The sequence below is a fragment of the Canis lupus genome, chromosome 20 (genome assembly GCF_011100685.1).
Source record: "Canis lupus familiaris isolate Mischka breed German Shepherd chromosome 20, alternate assembly UU_Cfam_GSD_1.0, whole genome shotgun sequence".
Taxonomy (NCBI): domain Eukaryota; kingdom Metazoa; phylum Chordata; class Mammalia; order Carnivora; family Canidae; genus Canis; species Canis lupus.
In genome coordinates this window covers 20,432,965-20,457,977 of record NC_049241.1, presented here as the reverse complement: position 1 = coordinate 20,457,977, position 25,013 = coordinate 20,432,965, and the positions used below count along the sequence as shown (strand labels likewise).

The following is a 25,013-nucleotide window of genomic DNA, read 5'->3' as shown; positions in this document are numbered from 1 at the left end:
AAACACAGGAGAAATGTGGAAAATTTGGAAATGTTTACAAAAGAGTAAAAGGAATCAATAAGCATCTGGAAAACACAACTAGATGAAAAATGGAATTTTCCAAGAAAGGCAGGAAAGTAGGAAATAAATTTAACTCAAAGCAAAGAGAATTATTGTTGGCTACAGTGAGAGTGTCCTCAGTAGGGGTCAGTGGGCCGTCTGGAGGCACGCGCCTCCCCTCACCGCCCCCCCATCTCTCACTCATGGCAGAGTGAAAGGAAGAAAACTGACCTAGAAGGGGTGGGAGTTTTAGTCCCTGAGACATGCAAGATTAGCGTTTCCACTGGATATTCTGGAGCACATACATCTCAGCCTCAGTCTCGGTAGCTAATAAATGAGAATAACACTTCTTCCTCCACCCCTATCCACAACTCTGATTTGCTGAAGGGCCTCAAAGTACAAAAAGACATATGATATCCTTATATATAAAGCAGTCCTTAATAACCCATGATTCTATTTCACCCAAACGGAGATGGGGAAAAATCATGGACACAATTATGGATGTAGTTTTGGTGCTGAAAGAGCAAGGGTCCAAGAATCACTATATAATCAAAGAATAAAAACACAGGGGAACCAAAGGATGTCCTCAAATGACTTTAAAACTGGCACCAAAACCTATTGTTAAATACTAAGGACTATTCCCAAATGTTCAGGACACTCACAGGCTGGAATCCCAAAAGTTACCAATTGGTTAAATGTGTTTTCATGAGTAGGGGTATCAGCAGTGGCATAGTCTGGGGAATAACTGTTTGAAATCAATCATTGAAAAGTAGAATTGCACAGCTGTCAGCTGTCTGACAGTAAACATGACTGAGGAAAACACAAAAGGATGCTTCAGTAGAAATTGGTGAGTAATGGCAGATGAGCCTGTTATTGCTATTGGACCCTTACTATGGGCTTTTCACCTCCTTGTGTCATTTCATTCTCAGGGCCTCATGATATAATCAGTATCAAGATTGTTCCCATCTTGCAGATGAGTAAGAGATACAGAGAAGTTAAGCAACTTGCTCGGGCTGGTAAGTCGCAGATCTGGGAGAGAAACCCAGGCAGTGAGGCTACTCTACATCCTTCCCCACGTCCTCGCCAGTCAACTGATGACGCCCAGGGGTAGCATCCAATACCACGTGCAATCTCATTTAACCCTTGCTCAATCTTAGGGAGTAAGGCAGCGTTATTATCTCTGTCTGGCAGATAAGGAAACCCAGGCAGGCAGAGGCATCAGAGATATGAAAGAACTTCCTGACCAGTCAGGGCAGTGTTTCATTATCACAGCCCTCCAGCCCATCCCAAAGAGCCCTTTTTCCTAATCACTCCCTTGTGAAATGTTAATACCATAGCAAAGCTGTATATTAGTTTATGTACTAGATATGTATCTGTGCTTTACCTACGATAAGAACAGTAGGATTTTTCACCCCACCAAGGATCAGTTTTTGCCTCCACTGAGAACATGGCCTACAGCCTAAAGGATCCTTAACGCAAGTATCTGTTGTGGTTCAGGAAAGCAGTTCATGTATTAACTTCTCATTCATTCCTTTAATCCTTCAGTATGCATTTATTTATATAAAAGATTTTATTTATTTATTTTAGGGAGAGAGAGAATGAAGAAAGGAGGGGCAGAGGGAGAGGGAGAGAGAGAAGCCCCAAGCAGACTCCTTGCTCAGTGGAAAGCCTGGGAGGGGGGCTTAATCCCAGGACCCTCAGATCATGACCTGAGCTGAAATCAGGAGTCAGCTGTTTAATCAACTGAGCCACCCAGGTACCCCAATCCTTGAAAGGAGAGAAAGGAATAATAGACACAGTAGAGTATGGGACTATATGATTCCATTTATAGGACATTCCATAAACAACAAAACAAATATATGGGGATAGAAATGTGAATAGAGGTTGCTTCTGGAAGAGAAGGATTGAATGGAAGGGCATGGACATGATGCAAATCTTTTTATCTTGATCTGGGTTATGATTATATCTCTGCATACCTTTGTCAAAGCTTACCAAATTTCACACTTATGAAATCTACATTTACTGAGTACAAATTATCTCCCAATATAGGTTGTTTTTTTAAAGATCTTATTTATTTATTCATTAGAGACATGGGTAAAGAGGCAGAGACATAGGCAGAGGGAGAAGCAGGCTTGCTGCAGGGAGCCCAATGTGGGACTTGATCCCAGAACTTCAGGATCATGCCCTGAAATGGAGGCAGACACTCAACCGCTGAGTCACCCAGGTGTCCCCCAATATAGTTTTTAAGAAAGTATTTCCTAATATGTGTGCACCTGGGAACTTTAAAAATTGGTCCCTGAAGACCCTGTCTAACTTGCTGCTGGATGCCAAGGCTCAATCAAATACTCTGGTCATACAGGTTCAGGGAAACAAACGGACACCTTGATCTGATTTTACCAATGTCTGCCCTAGAATCCCAGGCAGAGCTCTGATGACCCAATGTCATAATGGAATGTAAAAAATCTAATGAGTACCTCCAAAAGTCAAGGGATCTAAGAACTTCCATGTGAAGACAGGCTTCAAAATCAAGTGCTCTGAGGTTTATACAATGACTGCTGTGAAGAGGTAACCACAGGGAACAAGTGAGGGGAAGTCTTTCCTGGAATCTGAGAGCATTTATCCCTCTGGACAGTGGCCCACGTGCTGCCTTGTGACACTGCTTGTACTTGGCACCGCATGATTATTTACAGCACCACTGTTCTTTTGCTTTCCACATGCTTATGCCATTTTCCCAACGAGATCAGAAATGGCCTATGGTCTGGACTGTATCTTTACACCTGGCTCAGTGGCCTTGCATGGCACCTAAGAATATCCAATTTTCTGAACCAGATATTGGGAAAAGTTCTGAAAGAAGGATCTTTGTGCTACTTCTAAATGTGAGAAACTGTCTAAGGGACACAATCTAGATGCCCATGTAACAAAATTGTTGAAAGACTGACTAAAAGATTTAGAGGCATAACAGGAAAACTTTAAATCTGGCCCTTCTAGAAAGTATCAAACATAGAAGCACTGCAAGTAGAAATCAGCCTTAAATCCTTATTCTGTCTATAACAGTGCATTAACCTCAAAAAGGGGATACACTTGATAGACTCTGCTTTTGAGGAAAATGGAAATGTGATCAACTAAATCAACCAGGTTTTTCAGAAATTTTCTTCATAAGGGTTGGCTACAGAAAGAACTGATAGAATGAAGAGCTTACACGTGTTGAGAACCTACTACGTATCAGATATTCTGCTCAGCACAGAAACCACATTATCTTCTTACTCACTCTTCCCAACGATTCCAGACGGGGTGCCCTCCTTCTGTAAACTTTATGGAAACTAAAGGGGTTGATACTTGCTCAATTTAGGATAATGGAAGCTAAATGTAAAGTAGGTAAGAGGGTTGATACCTTCCATTTTCACGTCCAACACTCACTTGCTCTTCCTATGTAACCTTAGATAACCCTGCAGAGGAGGTGCTACTGCCTCCTAGAGAAGGGAAACAGAGCTCAGAGAGGGAGTGTCTGAGCTGGTATTTGAGTGCAGATAAAGATCCATGTGGGGACACACCATAGTCTGCTGCTCCCGAGGGTCTGTGAAATATTTAAGTAGTTAATGAGTTTTAGCAGGCCACTTGGATGTGTGCTCTGGGTTACACTTAGTTAAGCACAGCTCCAGCAAAATGGACCTGAGAACTGATACCCGGACAGAGCCCTGGGTGGGGACTCCCAGCAGACAGCCATTTTCTGGTTGGAGGATTACATCTCCAACACATACCATGTCAATCTGGCCTGTCCATTTCTTGATCTTACCTGTACTGTTTGTACTGTGTAGATTTTCTTCAGATTTGATGCACACTCAGCTGCTGTGGCACCAGGGAGGGATCTAGGCAAACATAAGCAAAAGAGCAGAGAAACAAGCAAAATAGTCAATGTTCATGAAAGTCAGTTTGCAGGTTTTCATACAAATTAGGTCTGAAAGCACAGAATCAGACATTACTGGGATGTTATTTAGCATTTAAAATGTAAAATTCCTGATTTGTGAAGTCATGCATCTGCTTCTCCTAAAAGTAAGCATATTTATTCTGTGGAAATTTATTTAAAATAAGGAAATACACATAAGAAAGATATTGGAAACTTAAAAAAAATAACATTTAGGGATCCCTGGGTGGCTCAGCGGTTTAGAGCCTAGCCTGCCTTTGGCCCAGGGCATGATCCTGGAGTCCCGGGATGGAGTCCCACGTGGGGCTCCTTGCATGGAGCCTGCTTCTCCCTCTGCCTGTGTCTCTGCCTCTCTCTCCCTCTCTCTGTGTATCTCATGAATGAATGAATAAAATCTTAAAATTTTTTTTAAAATACTGAAATAACCCTGTAATAACCAAGCCTTTTTCTAGGACTTTGGATATGAAACTGTGCCCACCGTACAGCTACAGTGAAATCACAGGATCCTGGACCCTTTCTTTACATGTTAGAAAAACTTGTCAATTCCCTGGTGGTAAATTGTCACCAACTCTTAAGAAAGAGTAACCTTTTGTTGACAGGTTTCAGAAAACATGATTACTAAAGGTCAACTTTAGTTTCACGTGAAATTTGCATGTATTTCCCCAACACTTACTTTTAGAAAAATTCTTTCGGTTATTTTCTCTGGCTGATTTAATTAGTTTTGAGTAACCCTGTGGTCAGAATACATTAATCTTTAGTTTGCCATATGGTCCACTAGATGGCAACATACTACAGGTTTATTCACCAGAAAAATCGGGCACTAGGGACAGGCTTTACCTCGCACCATTGCCTGGGATTAGGGGGAACATGACACAGTCTCATCAATCCTTAGAAGTTAAGATTCTCCAAGTCCTGCTACCTTTTCCTTCTCCCTATACTGAAGTTCTTACTTGAGACTGTCAGGATTCAGGAATGTCAGGCCAAAGATAAAAATTCATCACTCAAATAATGCTTGAAAGCCCCATGTCTGGTTGTGAGGTAGGAAATGAGCCTTGCTGAGAGAACATGACTGGCTCATAGTCAACCCATGAGGATCCAGAACCTATAAAAAATGAGCTTTACCAGCCACTGACCCTCAAAGACACAGATCCCATGGAACTTCAAGATGTTGTACTTTCTAGAAAGTCATAAAACCATTGCACAATAGAGATACATACAAAACTCACAGAGCTCAGAGACAGAAAGGATAGAAAAGAAAAGGGTCATACCCAGGTATGAGGTGTGCATGACACATGCATGACAGGGCTCTACAGACTCTTACTGCTGCAACTATAAACCAATAAGTGCTCCCTGGTATCTAACTGGAATAGAAAAAAAATACACTTCTCAATACAGTTTCCTTGCTTGAAGGTCACTAAGGAAGCACAATTGTAAACTAGTCTGGGGATAAACAAAGGACTGCGTTAAATTGGTCAGCTCTGATAAATAAAGCTACCCTAATGCATTGGGCTTACAACTCTTTTCTAGCTGTTTATAAATATGCTGGATATCATTTCTCTTTAAAGTAAATTCACAATATCTAGCATGATCACATTATCTTGGCAGACCTGAAGCCTAAATAACTATGTTGAAGAGTGTGGTAAATCGTGAGGTATTCAATCAGCACCTAGCCCCAGATATATCTATCCATCACTCCAGAGCCTGTTTTGACTTGGATAAATATTAATTTACTATTTAATGCAGGTTTTTACTCTATTTATGGCTTCAACTATAAAAATATTTAAAAAAAAAAAAAAGACCCTAAAACAGACCTTGAACTTCTTCTGGGTAGATTTTCATATGAAAATCTTTTGCTTTTATATGAAAATCTACTGGCACAATTCCAATGCTGAGTTTTTTTCCCCTCTTTGAAAAGTTCAGCTGACCTCTCCACCAAATATGCCCACTATGCTCACCAAATATGCCAAATATGCTCAAATATGATCTCTGGATCACCCAAAGCACATAGGAGAGTATATACAGGCTCTGTTAGGGTCCAAAGGAAGGAAATGTACTTTGCCCTTTTTTAAAACTGTGTATATCAATTTTTTCTACTATTTCTTAAAGTCACATTTCAATTTGTAACTTTGTAGAATGAGTATTTGAATATTTGCCTCAGACAGCATATGTCAACTTAATACAATGTGAGGACAATACCATTTAACCTGGAAAAAGTTTCTGATGAACATTTCCTTTCTATGCTTTTTAAATGGCTTTGTCCCTACATTCTGGTCTTTTGATTCTATTCTAGCGTAGGAAACAATCATACAAAATCATTTAGGGCCTTTCAGTTTCACTGTCCAAGTTTTTTTTTTTTTTTCTTTTAAACAAATCTAGTTTCCAGAGTCCAAGAAGGGACTCTAGAATAAAACAAGGCAGAGCCATCTGTGTAAGACAATAGTATCAAGAGCTAGTGTGCAGGGACTCCATTGCTGCTCGTGTGCTAAACATTCTATCTCCTTTACAGCATCGAATCCTGGCCACCCAGCTCTCTAAGAACAGTCTTTCCAGTAGACATGAGTAGAGAAGGTTCTCACTAAAACCAACAGGATCACCCTCAATAGGTCAATTCTGATTAAGATTTCATGCTGATGTATTGGCGTTTGAAGGAAATATGTCAGCTACTATGGACTCTGGTTTCCTAATTTTGTTTTATTTGACAGAGAGAGAGTGAGACAGATTACAAGCAGGTTGGAGATGGAGAAGCAGACTCCCCACTGAGCAGAGAGCCTGAGATCATGACCCAAGCCACCCGGGCGCCTCTGGCTTCCTAATTCCTTAATGGAGAAGGTTGGATTCTGAGATCTTAAGGATCTCTTCTAGCTGCTGGACAGTTTAATGGGTGTCCAAGTTTCAAAGTAACGAAACCGGTGCCAGAAACTTCTGATGGTAGTAAGTGGGTGCCTTGGCCAGCTGTGGGAACAGCATTCTTCTATGAGCCAAATCTGATCCCAACAGTCACTGAAAAATACCTCATACCTGACCTGGGACATCCTTAACGTGCAAAACTGGGCCATATCCACAGAATCCATTTTAACAGGGTAAACAGGCTGAGATTTTAAAATAATCTGTCTTGTAAGCAGGTCAGTCTGTCCTGGGCCTGCCGGTTCAAAGTTGAACCAGAAGCTGTAGCGTCTACTGTTACCGTTTCTTAAAGTAGCAATGTAGGCTGCTCGTGGCAAAGCTGTAGCCCTGGGAGCCAGCCCCACATCCCCTCCTCCCTGTTACTCTGAAAGAGAGCTGTAGCAACTGGAAGAAAAATGCTCGCCATTGATTTCAAGCAAAGAAATATTTTACTCATCTCAGGTACACAGTATATTCTCATACCTTCTAAAAGTCTTTTTACTGTATTCATGTTACACCCTAAACCTCCAAATACAACCCTAACCAAACCCTCACTCTGCAGTCCAAAGGTACTCATCTGGATGTGAGATGTTGCCTCCCAGGGTACAGATGGCAACATCTGGAGACATTTTCAGTTGTCACACCTGAGGGGGATGCCACTGGCATCTAGTAAGTAAAAGCCAGGACAGCTATGGAACCTCCTTGAGGGCACAGGATAGCCCCACAACAACGAATTATCTAGCCCAAAATGTCACCAGAATCAAAGCCAAGAAACCCTGACACAGACATATAACAATCTCAGAGGATTTACAATTTATTTAATCAACAAAGGTTCATTGCACAACCTCTTTCAGCTGATGAGGATACATCAGTGGTCATTCTAGACAAAGCCTTTGTTCTCATGGAGTTCTAAAACCAATACCCCTGCTTTCTGAATTCCCCAGACTCCTGAAGGCAAAACAACTCTGATCAGATCCACTCTTCTTTGCCTGGGAGAGCGAGCCGTGAGGGGGGTATATGTATTGATGATGACCCTTCCTAGAAAGACACACAACCAGAGTTGTGGGAAATAAAAGAACCCTGGAATCAGAACCTGTTTTCATGTTCTCTGAATTCGATGCCACCTTCTCCCAGTACGTAGCTGTGGCTGAGGACACATCAGCAGGACAAAAAATACACCCCGGATGGATCAAGATAACGAGTCTGAAGTGTTCACCAGGAATCTTCCCTCTGATTTAATGATATTAATGTAATAATGACCTCCTTTAATTGAGGATGTGTTATATGGGACGGTTTTTGCTTATGCTATCTCTAATCCTTATAGCAACCCTGACAAGTTGGTGTCATTATTTCCACTTTACTAATTAGGAAACTGAGGCTCAGTGAGGCTTTTTAAGTAGCAGATTTGCACTCTTTCCCTGGTCTGTCTAGCTCTGATTCCCATGATTTTCCTCTTAGACAAGGATGGTTCCCAGTAAAAACCAAGATGTCACCGTCATCATGGGAAGGTCCCACCTGGTATCTTAGGGCAAATCCCTTTCCCATTCCTTTTTAGGTTATCTACTCCCTCCTTGGACCCACTCCTTGCTCTGGCCTGTTATTCTTCCACCATTCTCCATCTGGCCATGCTGTTGGGAGGGGGAAGATGCAGAGATGCAGAGCTGGGCTGGAGGCTACCAAGGATCCCCGGCAATAACATACTCCCAAATTTGATACAAGGAACACAATTCAGTAAGAACACATGTATAGGTCATCATTTTCTGGGGCTGGGCATGGGAAGAAGATACTTTACCAAACAAAAGCCACAAATGGGCTGTAGCAGAAAGGCAGGAAAACAGAGGGGTTACAAGGATGGCCCTTGGAATCAAGGTATTTGAGTTCAAGTCCCAGCTCTGCTACCTCCCAGCTGTGTGACAAGCCTGACCCTCTCTGACCCTCCTTCCCTCTTTCTGAGAACATGGTCCTCTATGTCACCCACTGCTTTGCTACTTAGACTACATAAGTGAATGCTCTACAAAGCATTTACCCAACACCTGGGACCTAATAAGCAACGGTTGCTAACACCACCATCATCATCATTGCCATCGGAGGCAAAAAAAAACAGGCATAGAGAAGAGCGCAGTTAGAACTAAGAGACACTGATCACATTTTCTACCTGTGGGACAGCGAGTAAGAATCCCAAGAAATCTGTAAGAGTCACACACAGGGCTGAGAAATTCCTAGATTCTGTCCTCAGAAAAGAAAGCCCATCAGGTGCCCATGTCTCTGGGCTTAAAGCTACAGCTATACTGAGGGCTGTTTCCACTTGGACTTGGCTAATCCAGAAGTGGTGATGGTTGAGGCAGAAGTGGGAGGGGATCCTTCAAGGTGTGCCAACTAGATGATGAGTGTAAACATGTCAGGGGAACTCTTAAGGTTACTTACGACCCAAACTCCCAAATCCAGCTTTATGTCACTCCTGTGTGTCTTCAACTGCGTAACAGAATAACAGGAAATGCACCTTAAGGCACTCTGTGTAAAATTGGTTAAAATTTCTTTTCATTTGGGGAGTTAGGAGAAAGCAGAAAGTCCCATAAGTTTGGACCAACTGTTCTGCTTAAATGGTTTCCAGGCACCTAAGCACCATTTATATGCAAAAAGTTAATACGTTACTTACAAATCATCTTTATCTATTCATTAAAGTAGGTCCCTGAGACAGAATTCTTTTAGCTCAACTTAAGTCTGTAATGCTTCAAAGCATTTTATTCTCTCTTATCCCAGAAATACTTACTGAGCCCCCAATAACTGAAAAAATTATGTATCATATGTTACATACATGCATTATCTCATTTCATCCTCATTAAAATATCATGCATTTCCATTCTGCAGATAAGCAAACTAAGCCTGAGGGTGGTGACGTGCCAAAGACACAGAGCTGGCTAGTGGCAGACCTGGACTCAAACCATGGGTGGCTGGCAACCTTGCTATTAGTCACCAGCCTAAACTGATCACTTACTACATGACACATCCTCTGCTTGGTGCCATGAACACAGCTCTGCACCAAGCAGTCTCAACTCTCCTGTAGCTTGCAATCCTCAATGTACTTCCATGCAATGCAAATGTACCTTCTCTATTCAACCCCACCCTTTAAGATATGTTTACTACAGGTGAGCAAGGCTCATGAATAATTCATGGAGACAGAAGCCCTTGTAAATACCTAAGGAAATTCTCTTCACCATTACCTAGCTAGCTAGCTCTTAGCAGGTCCACAGCACCACTTACCAGTGACTTGGACACCTGGAAATGCTTTTTTCAAAGAAAAGAAGTTGGAAAGGTTTCCTCTACTCCTGTCTGTGTCCCTGCCAAAGTGTGGTCGGTCAACCAGTAGCATCACCTGGGCACTTGTGAGAGCTACAGCATTTCCAGGCCCATTAGACACCTGCTGAATCCTATGTGATTTGTATACATATTGAAGTTTGAGATGTGCTGGGCCAGGTCATCTAAATCAAGTCCCTATAAGAAATGCTAACAACTTGGCAAGTAAAAGCTAATGAACTATAGGTAGCATCATAAAAAACACATAAAAATCACTTTTCTCACAGACGCATTTTTTGTCATCACCCAAAAAGATTATCAAGATGAGGCTATCATTAAAGGTGAAGGACAATCCTACACAGGCTCTTAAATATGGATTTTAGGCAAGGGTCTCTTCTTTGTAAATTTTGGCTTACTTTTTTTACCAGGAAAACAGGAGACTGATTTCCTCATTTGTGAAATTCAGCGGTAGGCCCAGATTACCTCTCATTTCAGGATATGAAAATATGGGAGAACTGAATCTCGTTCATTGTCCATATTCACAGGGGAGTGGTGTTCAGCAGGGTTAGGGACACTAGTGCTTGGGGTCACACACTCCTCAGCTCAAATCCTGTTTCCAGTCTGTGTTAGCTGTGTGACCTTAGTCAAGTCATTTCTCTGGGCCTCAGCTCTCTCATCTGTAAAACGTTGCTGGTATATCCTACTTCAATATTGTGAGGACTGGGCAGCCCAGGTGGCTCAGTGGTTTAGCGCTGCCTTCAGCCCTGGGCATGATCTTGGAGACCTGGGATTGCGTCTCACATCAGGCTCTCTGCATGGAGCCTGCTTCTCCCTCTGCCTGTGTCTCTGCCTTTCTCTCTCTCTCTGTGTGTCTCTCACGAATAAATAAATTAAAAATCTCAAAAAAAAAATATTGTGAGGACTTCATGGGTACAGCAACCAGTGGAGTACCTAGCACAGCGAAGTAAAGGATAGTTAGTTAATACTGATAGGCTAAAATGTGGAATTTTATATATGGTACAATATACTCAAGTAATGGACATACATGCCCAGTGTACACACACAATAGATTATCAGTGGAAGAAATGAATACTGACAATATTCCATCTCATATGAGTGACCACTTCATTTAAGCCAAGAGAACAGCCTTAGAGAGGGATACATCTCCTAAAAGCCAGTCTTGGTGAATTTACTAAGATTGGGCTCAGCTGTCAGAGGGAAAATATGGACAGGCTCAGTTCTGCGATGAAGAACATCCCTCATATATCATTTACTCCATTAAAGCTGATTTCATTTTAATCACTTTTAGATAGATCTGTGGCTTGTGGCTATATCAGCTTCCTATTGGAGAGTCACATACACAAATAGTCCACAGTCTATCATTAACATTTAATAATGCATCTATTGAAACACGCTTCATAATCTAAATGCTTTATTTTTGCACATTTATTTTTATTTTTCCAGGTTTCCTTCTATTTTCATTCCTAGCGTATAAGCTCCTTTGACACTAGCAACTGGGACTCTTTTCCTTTTGCTATATTAACTAATCCCTCCATACACAGAAGTTGGGTAGAAGAGAACTATAACAGTGTGAGAGGTGACAGTGGACAAAGGCCAGGTTTTGGACTGTCACCATGCCAGACCGCTAAAGTCTTGCCAGCTGTCTTAGGTTTGGAAATAAGGAAACAGCATCTGTAATATTAGAGGAAGGAAAACAGATTTTTGAGCAGCTAGTGCCAGGGAGGGACTGGTACTTTTCTGAGTGAGGATGTTCAGGCCCAACTGCAGGAAACGACCACTGATGCAGAGGTAGAGAGGCTGTGAGCCCCTGGGTCAGAGCCCTTCCCTGCCTGTGCTACCTGGAGGCTGTTTCCCCCTTCCAGAAAATAAAATCCTGAGCCACTGAGTGAGCCTGTGAGTTCAGAAAGGCAAAAATGAGGGAAACAGGTACAGATACCAGCCACTGTATCCTGTCAACTATATCCTTCCATACAGCCTTCTACCCTCGCCTAGTCCCAACAGGGCCACTCTATGAACAAAGATGATCTTGGGATCCTCTCTATCAAGTCTGTTATTATGGAGGAATGTGTGCAAAAGCATCACACAGTGAAGGAGGTGTGTGTGTGGGAGGGGGGTCCCTCTGGAACTTGGTACCTCCACTGATGCCATGGTAGCATGCGGTATGAGAGACATCCCTCCAGGGAGGCCTGGGACCATGTTGTCAACGTGTTTGCATTCTTAGCGCTGAGAACAGTGATGGGCAACTAAGATGCTCAAATGACCTGATCAATAAACAGAGCAGTAATTCTCCAGTTGTGATGTATACAGCATTTGTTACTTAATATGCATATGTTACTTAATTAATATGCATTCTACTCCAAGAGGTCTGAGAGAGAGCAGGTCCTGGGCAGGGTTAGGAGCTTGTATTTGAAGAAGCAGAGCCAGGTGATGCAGATGGAAGTGGCAAGGGATGACATTTTGAGAAACACTGGTTGGGTAGAGGTAAACCCCGATGAGGTGGGTTGGTGGGAGACATACATGACTGGCCTACCTTTGTGACTAAAGACACAAGAACACAAATACTCTTTAAGTACCTACTATGTGCACTGTAATGTCCACTCCTGGAGAGCCAGGCATGAGGCAGGCCAAGTCTAATGGTCAAGAGGGAGGGACAGAAGAGCCATCAATAACCCCGGATACAAATACTGGCATATTAAAAAATGTTGCAGGAGCACAAAGGAGGTGGGCTCAATCCTGCCTGGGCCAAGGGCTATTTAAGGACAATTACAGAGCTGGTATCTTTGCAAGGCCTTGAAGGATGCATGGAAGCTTTTCAGGTAGACAAAGGAGAGAAGGACATCCCAACAAGAAGGAACATCCGAAGACAAATCCCAGGGGCTGGCAAATCCATGGCTTATGCAGGAAAAGGGCCAGAAATCCAGTTATTAGTGAGACTGAACACAGTGAGTGGTATTTTGGAGTTGGGGAGACCTAGAGGATGAGGCTAAAAAAAAAATGAGTTTCATGTTAAAAAAAAAAAAAAAGCAATATAGAAGTTCACACCATATTCTGAAGGCTGTTTTAGGTTTTGTGTTTTGTTTTTGCTTTTGTTTTTTTAAGCTGGGGAATGCTCTTTTCAAAGGAGAGAGGATCATTTCTAAAACAATAACAAAACCAATCAGCTCTGCTGTGATGAAAGCAGGGGTGGAGATCCAGAATCCCACCAGCCTGGAGCACATGAGCCCACAACAAAGGCATGTTTAAGTGAGGAGAGACAGAGTCACAATCCCCTGCTGGGGCAGAGGAAAAAGGCAGGGAGTTTTTGGGATGACAAGACCAGGTGCAGGTCAGAAGGCTAAGCCCAGGAGCCCAGGTGGGGGATGTAGAGAGGAGGGAAGAGCTTGAGAGCAGGCAAGCTGGAAGCACGTACCTGGGGCTAGAGAGCACAGATGCAGGCACGTGGAGAGGAATGGGTGGCTTTGGCTTGGGCCAAGTCTTCCAACAGGGGATCAAACATCTGAAGCACAAAACTGCATGGAGTAGTGTACACGAGAAAGGACTCAAGGAACAAAAGGAACTTCAAACTCTGAAAAATGCGTTAGACAGTGGAATTGCTAACCAGCCTGTGGCAGACATGGTATCCAGAACTCGGGAGAGAGATCAGGGCTGGGGATGCAGATTTACAAATGACACTCCAAGTACCACGAACCACTATGGGAGAAGGGGAAGTCACTAGGAGTAGAATTCCATAATCTTGAACTCTTTGGTGTGGGATGACTTGTGCCAGGTGCTGATCCAGGAGCTGAGGGCAGAAGGATGCAGGAAGAACCCTATGAAGCCGATGTTCCAGGGAGAGAAGATGTACAAACACAGAATCCCATGGAGAAAATAAAGCAGGGTCAGGGGCATGGGGAGGGTGTGTCAGGATGAGCATGCCGTCTAGTATCAGTGGTTAGGGAAAGCCTCCCTAAGACAGAGAGGAAAGCAAAGTCCTAGCAGATGACTGAGGGAAGAGTATTCCAGGCAGGAGGGACTATTGGTAGCTAAGGCCCATGCTTGGGATGACAGAGAAAGAGCTAGAAGGGCAGAAGAGAGAGTGAGAGGGAGACGGGGGGGGGGGGGGGGGGCATATTGGGCGGATACAGGAAATGCTGCAGAGTCTCATGGGCTATTGTAAGTACTTTGGGTTTTGCCTCTGAGTGAAAAGGAGAGCAGAGAAGCGACAGGCCTTAACTTAGGTATGACTTCAGCTGCTGTGATGGGAAAAGACTGGCGGGGGGAAGGCGGGCAAGGGTAGAAGCAGGGAGAGCAGTTAGCACACTCCTGCAGTGGTCCAGGGGAGAGAGGCCGTGTGGCTCAGGTCGTGGGAGCGCACTGGATTGTGGACACATTTGTGTGGTAGAATCAGCAGTGTCTGTGGAGAGTGGATGGAGGGGAGGGAGAAGGAGTGGGGAAGACGAGAAGAGCAGAGCCACAGAGGTCTCCAAGATGTGGGTGCTGAGCAACTGCGAGGATGGAGTTACTGTTGTTAACTGCTCTTATCTGAGACAGGACAGATGGAAGAAGGCAAATTTGGGAGAGAAGCTGAAGAGGTGGTCTGACATGTGTTGAGTTTGGATGTGTATTAGACATCCATATGGAGACGGAGAGGAGGAGCTGCACTCACAAGTGTAAAATTGTGGGAATCACCAGTGTGATGAGAACTGAACTGAATGCCTTGTGACTGAATGCTATCACTGGTGTGGACAGGGACACGAGGCCTGAGGATTGAGTCCTGCGGGTCAAACTCCGAGGAAACAGGGTCACCGCAAGACGAAAACAAAGTCCTCAGAGACAAGCAGCTCAGAGCAGCCCCTGAGATCAAGACTGAGACAGGATGGGGTTTTTAAGAGTCAAAAACAGGGAGGAAAATGCTTCATTCTGTGTCTCCAACCAAAATTATACCTCAAATGCTTACATTCTTAGCCATACAGTCTAGTTAAACAACAACAACAAAACAAATACGGACTTACTGAAATTTGCTATTGAAAAATGCAAATAACTCTACTTAAGGGACTCTCCAATTGATCCAGTGGGGGAAAATGAATTCAGGTTGCTGGCTTCCTGACACTAAGGTCAGATAAGTTGCTCCAGGGACTGTTGGGGTGTGTGTGTTGTGGGGGGGTAGTCTGGGAGCTTCGGGTAACGATGTTAGTTATCAATATTTATTAATCACTTATTCTAGGCTGGGCACCCATGTTAGTGCTTTATATTCATCCATTAATCCTCAGAATTACCCCCATGAGATACAATCTATGACTCTCCCCATTTTACACAATGAAACTGAGGTTTAGTAGGGCTAAATCACTTGTCTCTGGTCACAGAGTAGGTTGAAAGGGAGGACAGGACAGATGGCAGGTGCCAAGGGAAGTTTTAGGGAGCAGAAGCCCTCTGGATGCTGTGGAACTCAAACTGATGCCCTCAGGGGCAGACATCAGCTATGCTGGGGAGAAGACTGCCTTGGAGGGCTCTCCTGAGAGCTTTACTACTCTCTCTAGAACCTTGTTTCCCTAGGGGGGAGAAGCTACAAATAAACTTCTAGAACACAATGTGTTCATAACCCAAAGGGGACGGGAGCCAGTCTACATGAATGCAATGGCCTCTCAGAAAAGTGGAGACAATTCAGTAAAAGCTATGGGACAACTGATGGGGCAAAATGAATTCAAATGAGCAACTCTGCAAGTAATTCTAATTTCTTATAGAAATTAGATAATAATCACATAATGTAATTATTTCTATTACCAACCTCAACACTACTGCAGTAACATTTCACTTGAGTGCCAGCTTTCAGAGAACAAAACTGCACAAATACATACTAAGAAAGTTCGAGTTTGTGCCTTCATTGAAGTTCCTATATTCTTATCCTCGATGCTACCGGATTTTCTTAAAAAGTTATTTGTTGTTATGCGGTATTAAAATCTCAGATCTATTCTTAAAATGTTGTGCCTTTAAGGAGACGAATTTGTGACCCTTTTAACTCTCTCAACACTGTTTCTGCCAGTCCACAGTCTCCTCACAGACCAGAGGCCCCTCTTTAACAACTTGGAAACAGCAGGTAGCAACAATAGTTACAGCACACCTTTGAAAACAGACGCAAGATTTCATTCCCTTGACGTTAGCCAAAACCACTCCTATTGTGACAGTAAAATGCTTTCTTAGCATCCCATAATGAAAGTGAAAATGTTTTCAAAACCGAGACTCATTGTCATCTACTCCACCCCCAACTTCTTTAGGTCCCCGGAAAAGACAGTGACTCCAAATGTCAGTTCTTACAGATTCTTATAGATGGGTGCTAACTACAACAAGAAGGAAGGAATGAAGTGGTCTTCCTTCAAGGGATGATTTAATAATCACTTTTAAAAAATCCTTCCAGCATTTTATGCAAGGCTTTTTTTTTTTTTTTTTTAACACCAGATTTGGGTCTTGTAAGAAAATCTCACAGAGAACAGTCATATATACCTTTCCTCCTAATATTTCACTGTAGCTACAAGTGTCATCAACATTTCCATAAGCTTCTGGGACGACCTTGAGGTATCGTCTTTGGGCACCCCCACTCCCACTCACCGCTCACCCCCGCCCCGGGGTAACGGGTCCTAAGAAGGGCTTTGCATTCGTGCATTTATTCATTAGTCAAAGTTTGGCTGTGCTCCTGCTATGTACCAGGTCCAGTCCTAGGTGCTGGGATAGAACAGGTGTCCAAAAAGAAAAAAAAGAAAAAAAAAGAAAGAAAGAAAGGAAAAAATAAGTCCCTGCTCAATGGCTTTCAACAGAGGGAAAGAAATGAGGGGGCTGAGCCACAGAAACAGATTCGTACATAATACTCTGTGGGCACCCCTCCTGGGTAACGGATCCTAACTAAGAAGGGCTTTGCATTCGTGCATTTATTCATCAAAGTTTGCTGTGCTCCTGCTAGGTACCAGGTCCAGTCCTATAGGTGCTGGGATAGAACAGGTGTCCAAAAAAGAAAAGAAAAAAAGGAAAAAAAAAAAAAAAGTCCCTGCTCAATGGCTTCCAACCGAGGGGAGGCACTGAGGGTCTGAGACGCACAAAACACACAGATTCGCACAGAACACTCCAGGGCAGCGCGACGCCCTCCAGGGGAACAGGGGCGGGCAGGGAACGCGGGGTGATCGCGAGGTCGGGCGTGCCCCCTGGGTGCGGTAGTCGGGGGCTGTCTCTGGGGCGAGGGCGGGCGCCCCGCGCGGTCCCCGGGGAGAAAGCTGTCACCGAGAGGCGAGGGGCTGCTGGCCGAGTTCCGCGGGCCGCGGACGGTCAGGGGGAGCCGGGCGCAGTGCCGGGCGCAGTCCCGGGCGGTCCCGGCGCGCTCCCCGCGGACCCGGCCCCCGGCCCCCGGCCCCCGGCCCCCGGCCCGAGCGCTGTCACGGCGGAGGCGCCCACCCGGGGTCGTCGGGGCCCCGGGACGGGAGGAGCCGGGGGGCGAAGTGGTGCGGGAACTTCGGGCGCCCCCGGCCCCCCGCCGCCCCGGCCTCTCCGGGCCCGGGCCCCCGCCCCGGCTCTGCGCGCCCCGGGCGCACGGGCGGCGGCGGAGCGGGCCCGGGGGGCGCCCGGGGGCCGGGGGGCGCCGGGACAAAGCGGGCTGCGCGCACGCGGCGGGCCCCGCGCCCCTCACCTGTCGAGCCAGAAGGTCCAGGGCGAGTGCAGCGGGACCTCCCCCGGCTCGGGCCGCAGCGCCGACAGCTGCTGCAGGCCGAGGCCGAGCGGCGCGGCGGCGCTGGCGGAGGCGGCGCTGGCGGAGGCGGCACGGGGCCCCGGCGGCTCCCGGGCGCGCGCGGGGGGCACGGCGGCCGGGGGCATCGCCATTTTCTCCGCCCCGCCTGCGAGGCCGGCGGACGCGCGGACCGCGGGGCGAGCGGCGGCTGAGTCACCCCGGCCGCCCCGCCCCGCCCCGCCCCGCCCCGCCCCCCGCGCGCCCCGCCCCGCCCCGCCCCGCCCCGCCCCGCCCCGCCCCGCGCGCCCCGCGCGCCCCGGGCCTGGGAGCCGCAGGCCCCGCTGAGCGCGCCCTGGGGTCGGGGTCGGGGTCGGGGTCGGCGCCCCCCGGCCGGGCCGCACCGACCGCGGGCCCTGCACGCAGACGCGAGGCCGGGGTGCACGAGCCGACCGCGGGACGGAATTTCAGGCGCACATGGTGGGAGGGGAGGACGGGTGCAGGAGATGCCAGCAGTCTCAAGGATGGCTGGGAGAGCTGGCAGATGGCTGGAGGAGGAGGGAGGGGCACAAGGGCAGATGGAGGCACAGTCGGGTGTGACGGAGAGACGGCAAGTGGAACCGCTGGCCCAAATGGATGAAGAGCCCGGAATGCCCAAGAGTGCCCGAACACAGGGCCAGAGGGCACAAGCCGGGGACGGCGACCTGGGCGCGGAGGTGGGGAGGTGTTACTAGGTCAGTTTTGAATTCCTCGGGGTGAGCTTGTTTCCTAACTCTGCTAATTTTTAAGGCAACAGAGCTCCTCCCATCCCGCCCTTTGGTGGTGGTGATGGGGGCACCCGTAGGTCTACAAGTGTGGCCCAAAGCGTGGCCAGCTTCAAAGGAAGGTTCCCAAAGTCGGCCTAAGTTCCCAGACTTTCCCCCAAAGCGCCTGCGAAGAAGAAGGGAACCCTCGCCTTTCTGGATGTGTGAAGAAGAAGAAGAAGAAGAAGAAGAAGAGACAGGAAATCCCTGCGGCCCTAAGATTCCTGAGTCCAAAGTAAGAGGAATCGTCCTAGTGCAGCTCCTTGCCAGGCTTCTGTCATCCTCTTTTAAAAGAAAAGGGGAGGCATGGGAGCTGTGAACACATGTCATAACTGGCATGGGCACGGATGCCCTCTCGAAGCTTGACTTTTGAAGAGTCCCTCGCTGGCCTTTAACAGATGTAGAGTTCCAGCTTTTCATAGATTTTCTACCTGGCGGAGCATATGTTCTGCTCTTGGCTTGAGCATTCATGGGATGGACTAGAGCAGGAGCTGTAAGACCAGATGGGTTCAGGGACTGCACGGGCATCTTAAATGCCTATTATGAAATGCCAGATAGGTGCCACGTCGAAAAGGTTTTATTCAAGTTCAGATAAAATGACAAGAAATAAGACCAATGCTTTGTGATCCCTGCTTCAAAGATAATTTGTATACAACGCATGATGCTGGAAGCAGGGATATATTTATAAAGTCCTTCCAACTCTGAGATCCTGGGGCTCCTTTTGCTTAGATGCAGAGTTTTTTGTTTATTTAATTTTTCCTTTAATTTTTTCGAGAAAAGGCATAGACGGTATTATTTAGGCTGTTCTGTTTTATACTTATTAATTCATTTAATCCTCACAACAATCCAAAGAGAGAGGTACTATTTTATGGATTTATCCATAATATGGATATGGAATGCAGAAGTTAAGTTAATCCCAAGGTCACACAGCTAGTAAGTGACAGAGCTGGGATTTGAACACAGGTATTCAGACCCTAAGGCTTTTAACTGCCAGGCTCTACTGCCTAACTGAAAAATGAACAGGTCCTCATAGTAAAAATAAGGCAGTGAATAGTTAGTCTCCCTCCCTTCTAAGGCTATCAATCTTCCTGCCCAGAGGAAACCACTGTTAACAGTTTCCTTCCAGAAAGATGCAAGTAGGCACATGAAAGCATGTATCTAGATACAGAAATTGTATACCTATCTATATCTTCCATAAGAAAAAGAGAAGCATTTTATACTATTGCTGAACCTCCTTATTTACTTATTTACTTCAGATTATATATTTGAAGACTTTCTCCCATATCAAAACATATACATCTACTTCAGGGCTTGCAAAATAATCCATTGTAAAAAAGTAACATAATTTAATTCACTAGTCCTGGAGACTTATGTGGTTTAGTCATTTTCTTTTATGAATAATGCTACCATAAGCATTTTTATATTCAGTGTCTTTCCTCAGCTACACAAGTTTATTTCAGAATAAGTTTGGAAAAGTAGAATTTTGGTCTGCATTAAAAAATTTGACACATGTTGCTAAATTACTTGTGTGCAAAGTGGTTACATGAATTTATATATAACTGGTTTATAAATAGTGGTTGATTCTGAAGTTATGTTTATTAAGTGATTTATCTTCATAAAATCCTAAGGTAGAAAGGGACTTTTTGCTTTATAATTAGATTAGAACTCGTCAATCTGTCCTTCAACAATACTGTCAACAGTAAAGGTTTATTTAAAAAGTTTTGTCTGTGGTTTCTAAAAGAGAGTAAGCACCACAAGATAAATCACTTCCAGAATTTAGGACAAGGAACAATCTGGAAATTTTTCTTTATTGAATAACAATTGTCTATCTCCCTCTCTTCTTGCTTTGGCTTCCAGGATGCTCAGAATTACATCTGATGATTAATCACAACATTGGTAGTAACCAATGAAGCAGCAGCAGCATTATTTTTACATTAACCGACTCCTAATTTGTATTTTAAAGGCCTAATTGAACAGATGCATCTTATACTGTGAACCCTTCAGATCCATGCTGGAAGTAGGTAATGTCCAAAAACATAAACGTTGAATGACCTTAAGATTAATAAAATGGGTCAGGCAACATGGCTAAGGGGAGAGGCAAGCAGAGAACAATGGGCCTAATTTTCATCCCCTTCCTGTTTGACATGTAAGAAATTTAACTATTGTTACTGCTCCTCAGACTCATCCTTAGAAGGTAAAAAATTAGGAATATTCCCCTTCTTCCCCAATTTGCAACTGGACAGCAGGAATTAGAAATTCACAGTAAAAAGGAAATGTGGAGATTACCTAAGCAAACCCCCCACTTTACAAATGAGGAAACTGAGGCCCAGAGAGGTGAGGTGACTTACCCGAAGCCACAGATCTGGGAAATGACAGAGGCAGGACTAGAAGGTGAGTAGCTTGAGATCCAGGCCAACGTGCTCTCCCACTGTGCAACGTGCACCTCAGGCGACTTGGGGTAGCAGGAGGGAGGAAGAGAAGGTGACCCCACAGCCCCTAGCAACGAAAACAACAAAAAGGACTTGAGGCACTCATAAATAATTAAGCAATTAGCTGCAGCAGCGACTCCCCTCCCCTCTAGTATCCAGTCACCAAGGCAACTTGGGCAGGGTGCCTGCTGGTTGCCTAGTAACAATGTGGTCTGCTCCCCTGACATGCTCCCTAGGCATCAAAGGATTTGAGAGCTGAGAAGAGCCTTAGACAGGGCTCCCTATTCCAACACCTTCATTTTCCACATGGGAAATGGAGGCTCAGAGAAGCCGAGTAACCTGCCCAAGGTCACACAGCTACTCAGAGGAACAGCTAGGCTCCATTTCCAGTTGCTTTCCATTGCACTATGGCTGCCTTGGGGATGCCACAGATGGAGGCAAGGAGATCTTCCCACAGTTCCTAGAAGAATGAGAAAGTATGAGCCAGCCAGCCAGCAAGCAAGAGACAGAGACCTTGAGCTCTCATATGCAATTAGCAGGAGCTGGTAATCCCATCAGCCCAACTTCCATCATCACCATGGCAACATGGGTGAGGCGGGTACTGGTTGCCTAGGAACCAGTGGTCCTCTCTCTTCACTCTCATCCAGTTCCCTGGGAGTCACAGAAATAGTAGAATATTGGAGCTGGAAGGGAAGGCGGGGAACCTAACCCAGTCTCCCCCTTTGACTAATGGAGAAGCTGAGGTGTGGGGGCACCGTGCAGGGTCACACAACCACACAGCTGGCTAGTGACAGGGACTCGTTGTCGGCCAGCCAGCTTTTCTTGAATTCCCTCCATTTGCTCTCTCTGTCATAGCACCGTGGGATGGAAGACTTCACTCAATAAAGTCAAAACACAGGAGGGAAATGGCTGGTCGTCCTGTGGAGGCACTTCTACCACCAGTCTAAATGGTGGCAATGCTGCACACAAGGCCTGGCACCCAGAGCAGACAAAAGGTATCATGCACAGCAGTTAAATGCAGTGTCTCTAAAATCAGAAAACCTGAGTCAAAACCCAGCGGCTCTCCCCAAACCTCGTAAGCTTCTTGTCCCTCTATGGATCAGTCTCTACATCTGAGAAACGGGCATTTTGACATTCCTTGTCTCTTGAGTCATCATTAGGAGTAAATGAGAAAACACCCATGTCAGGCGCCTGGTATATAGTAAAGATGCACTAAATGTTAGGTGTTCATTTATTTGACATTCAATAAATGTTTATCCCATGTCTGCTATACAAATGCCACTGTTCTAGGCTCTTGAAATTCATTAGTTAGCAGACAAAAGAAATCCCTGTCTCAGTGAGTTTACTTTCCAGGGGAATGAAAAAAATATATATATAGACACAAACACTTAAATATATATGTATATACATATATATGCATTACATATATATTTAAATGTTTGCTGAATGGGCGGAGGAACTCATTGCCAATATGCTATGTTTATGTTACCAGGCTCCTTCTCTAAGACTGAGAAGTTTCCTGTTTACAGGGTGTGATGCTATAAATATGCAGGCCTGTCTTGTATGTGGGAACTCCCAGTTTCCTTTCTTTTAAAAGCTCAGAATAAAAAGGAAGGCAGTGGCCGCTAGATGGCAGACCTCAGACTCTCTAGATTCAGGGGACAGCAGGCCCAGGCCCTGCTGAAGCTTCCAGCAAAGGCAGGTGTTGCAGTTGGTCCGTCCCAGGAGGGGCCTGGAGGACTGGGGGAAGCTTGAAACACCCCTGGGGCACTGAGGGTGTCGGGGGAGGCTGTAATGTGGTTTCAAAGTTATTGCTTTAGCGAGAGTGAAGCCTGCTTAACCAAGATCCTGCCATGGGTGAGCTGTGTCACCTTGGGAAGTTATTAACCTTGCTGGATGCCAGATTCCTTGCTCAGAACATGGAGGGGAACAAGAGCTCCCTCCGTAGGCTGCTCTGAGGCCTGTGTGAGAAAACATGTTTCTACACCTTGCAAGCCGCACGCAGGAAAAGCTCGATGGATGTTACTTGTCGAGAATCTAAGAGACCCCTGAGGGTCTGGTTCAGAGCTGCAAGTGGAAGGGAAGGGGGTAAATGAAACTGCATTTGTTGAGTATCTGCATGGAGGAGAGTGAAGTCCTCCCACCCACTGAGCCTGGAAAACATGACATCAAGTTTCAGTTGACCCCCTCCCTCCCATTTAGATCCACCCACCAGCCACCGAGTCCTTGTTTGGCTCCTCCTGCAGCCCTGGCATTGGTCTTCCTTCTTTATTCCCACCAATAACACCCACTCCCAGTCCTCACCTCCTGAGTTCCAGCCAATCACAACATCCTCTGTCCGGTCTCTCTGCCTGTCCAACCAGGTGCCAGACAGTAGTCTCAGCAGTTGTCTCCAAACACCAATTCAATCATGCCTCGCTTGCTTCGCCAGCTTCCTATTGCTCTCAAGATCTCTTTCTGGTTGCAAACAGGGCTCAGTATCTCCTGCATGCTTCCTGCCTTTCCAACCACATGGCTGCACTCTCCCCCGTCCTTACAGCTTCTCTGCAGCCTCAAGGCATCTACACAAGCTGTTTCCTTTGCTGAACTGCCAGTCTCTGCTCTGCACGACTAGCTGCTTCTCCCACTCAGGCCTCCTGGGCAAGAGCTTCCCCACCGTCAGGCTCCAGAGCACGTCCTCTTCCCCACTGATGATTTTCCTAATACAGATCTGCTGCCCATCTCCCACCCCGGAACACCCAGTCCAAGAGGACCAGGACCGTCTTTGGCCCTGGGACCCAGCCTAGTCTGGCCACGTGCATGGCATGCCACCAATATCTGGGAAGGAAAAGAACTGGGTATACAACATCTGTTGACTGAAAGGAACAGTCAGTGAATTTGTTTCCCGGTTTCTATCTAGTCTTTCTCCTCTGCCAGTTCTCCTTTCCGAGGATGGTATATTACTCTTCCTTAAAAGCACCTTTTTAACCTATATGGTTTCCTGTCTCCCACAGGCTGAAGTCTGAAATCTCCAGTCTAGCCTTTGCAATCTTCTCTACTTGACCCACCTTTCCAAATACATTTGCAAGTATATCCAAATATATTTAATTATATAATCTAAATTTGCATATACTTGGAAGTATACTAATATAGAGTATACGTTTTTTGAAAAAAATATATATATTTGGGTGCATCCTCGTCCCCTGGTGCATCTTCATCTCTGCCACAGCATGAGCTCCCAAAGGCAGGCTTATGAGCCCTTCCTCCACTACTGCCTCCTCAGGTCCTTAGTGCAGCATCTGGCACATCACAGATTCAACTTGCCTGAATCTATGATCCGTCGACTCCCCTCTCGCTAAACACACCATGTGCACTTTCATCTCCCCAGTTTTTCCTGAGCCTTTTCTTCTCTTCTCTGCCCACCCAAATTCTCCATCCTTCAAGGGCCACAGTAAGTGCTGTCACAGGAGATCAGTCGTCAAATACACTCCAGAAAGGGGCAAGATACCTAGAGTTCTGGAGCCATGGCTGAGCAGGTGCCCAAACTACTTACCATGACATGTTCTTCCTTGGTTAAGAAAAAAAGCCACAATGACTTCAGAAACATTGGTTCTGTGGCCAGTCTAATAATTCAGATTAAGGGACCTTTGTTGGGACAGCATTGTACTGCACTGATTGGAAGAAAAAGGATTCATGCAACTGTGAAAATTAATACAGGAAACCTCACTTAAAATGGAGTCAGGAGGCCAGAAGGGGAAGCTCTCAGAGCTACCACTGTAGTTAACTGCATACCCAACATGAAACGAGGCACATGGCAAATCAATACTCCTTTACTACTACCGGGCAGGAGACAGACTTTCCTCCTCCTCCAGTGACAGCCCAGCCAGTGAAATGCAGTCACAACTCAGCCAATGGGCAGCCTCTATACTCTGAACTCAGAGTTTATTCCAGTGGATTTT

The 25,013-nt window shown here is 45.6% G+C and overlaps 1 protein-coding gene across 4 annotated transcripts in view; it reads right to left on the bottom strand.

Moving 5' to 3' along the window:
* The window catches only part of EIF4E3 (eukaryotic translation initiation factor 4E family member 3), a 49,857-nt gene extending 28,248 nt beyond the window's left edge, over window positions 1-21,609 (bottom strand). Inside the window, exons 1-3 of one of the 4 annotated variants that reach the window (XM_038565856.1) lie at window positions 21,589-21,609; window positions 20,995-21,142; window positions 3,833-3,905 (exon numbers count right to left, since the gene is read on the bottom strand). In XM_038565856.1, the coding sequence (XP_038421784.1) occupies window positions 3,833-3,905; window positions 20,995-21,142; window positions 21,589-21,601 (234 nt within the window). In that variant the 5' untranslated portion in view covers window positions 21,602-21,609. Of the gene's footprint in view, window positions 1-3,832; window positions 3,906-17,807; window positions 17,999-20,994; window positions 21,143-21,588 lie in introns of those variants that run through there. The other 3 variants (XM_038565857.1, XM_038565855.1, XM_038565854.1) reach the window with 3 other exon arrangements.
* Between the last annotated feature and the right edge of the window lie 3,404 nt (window positions 21,610-25,013).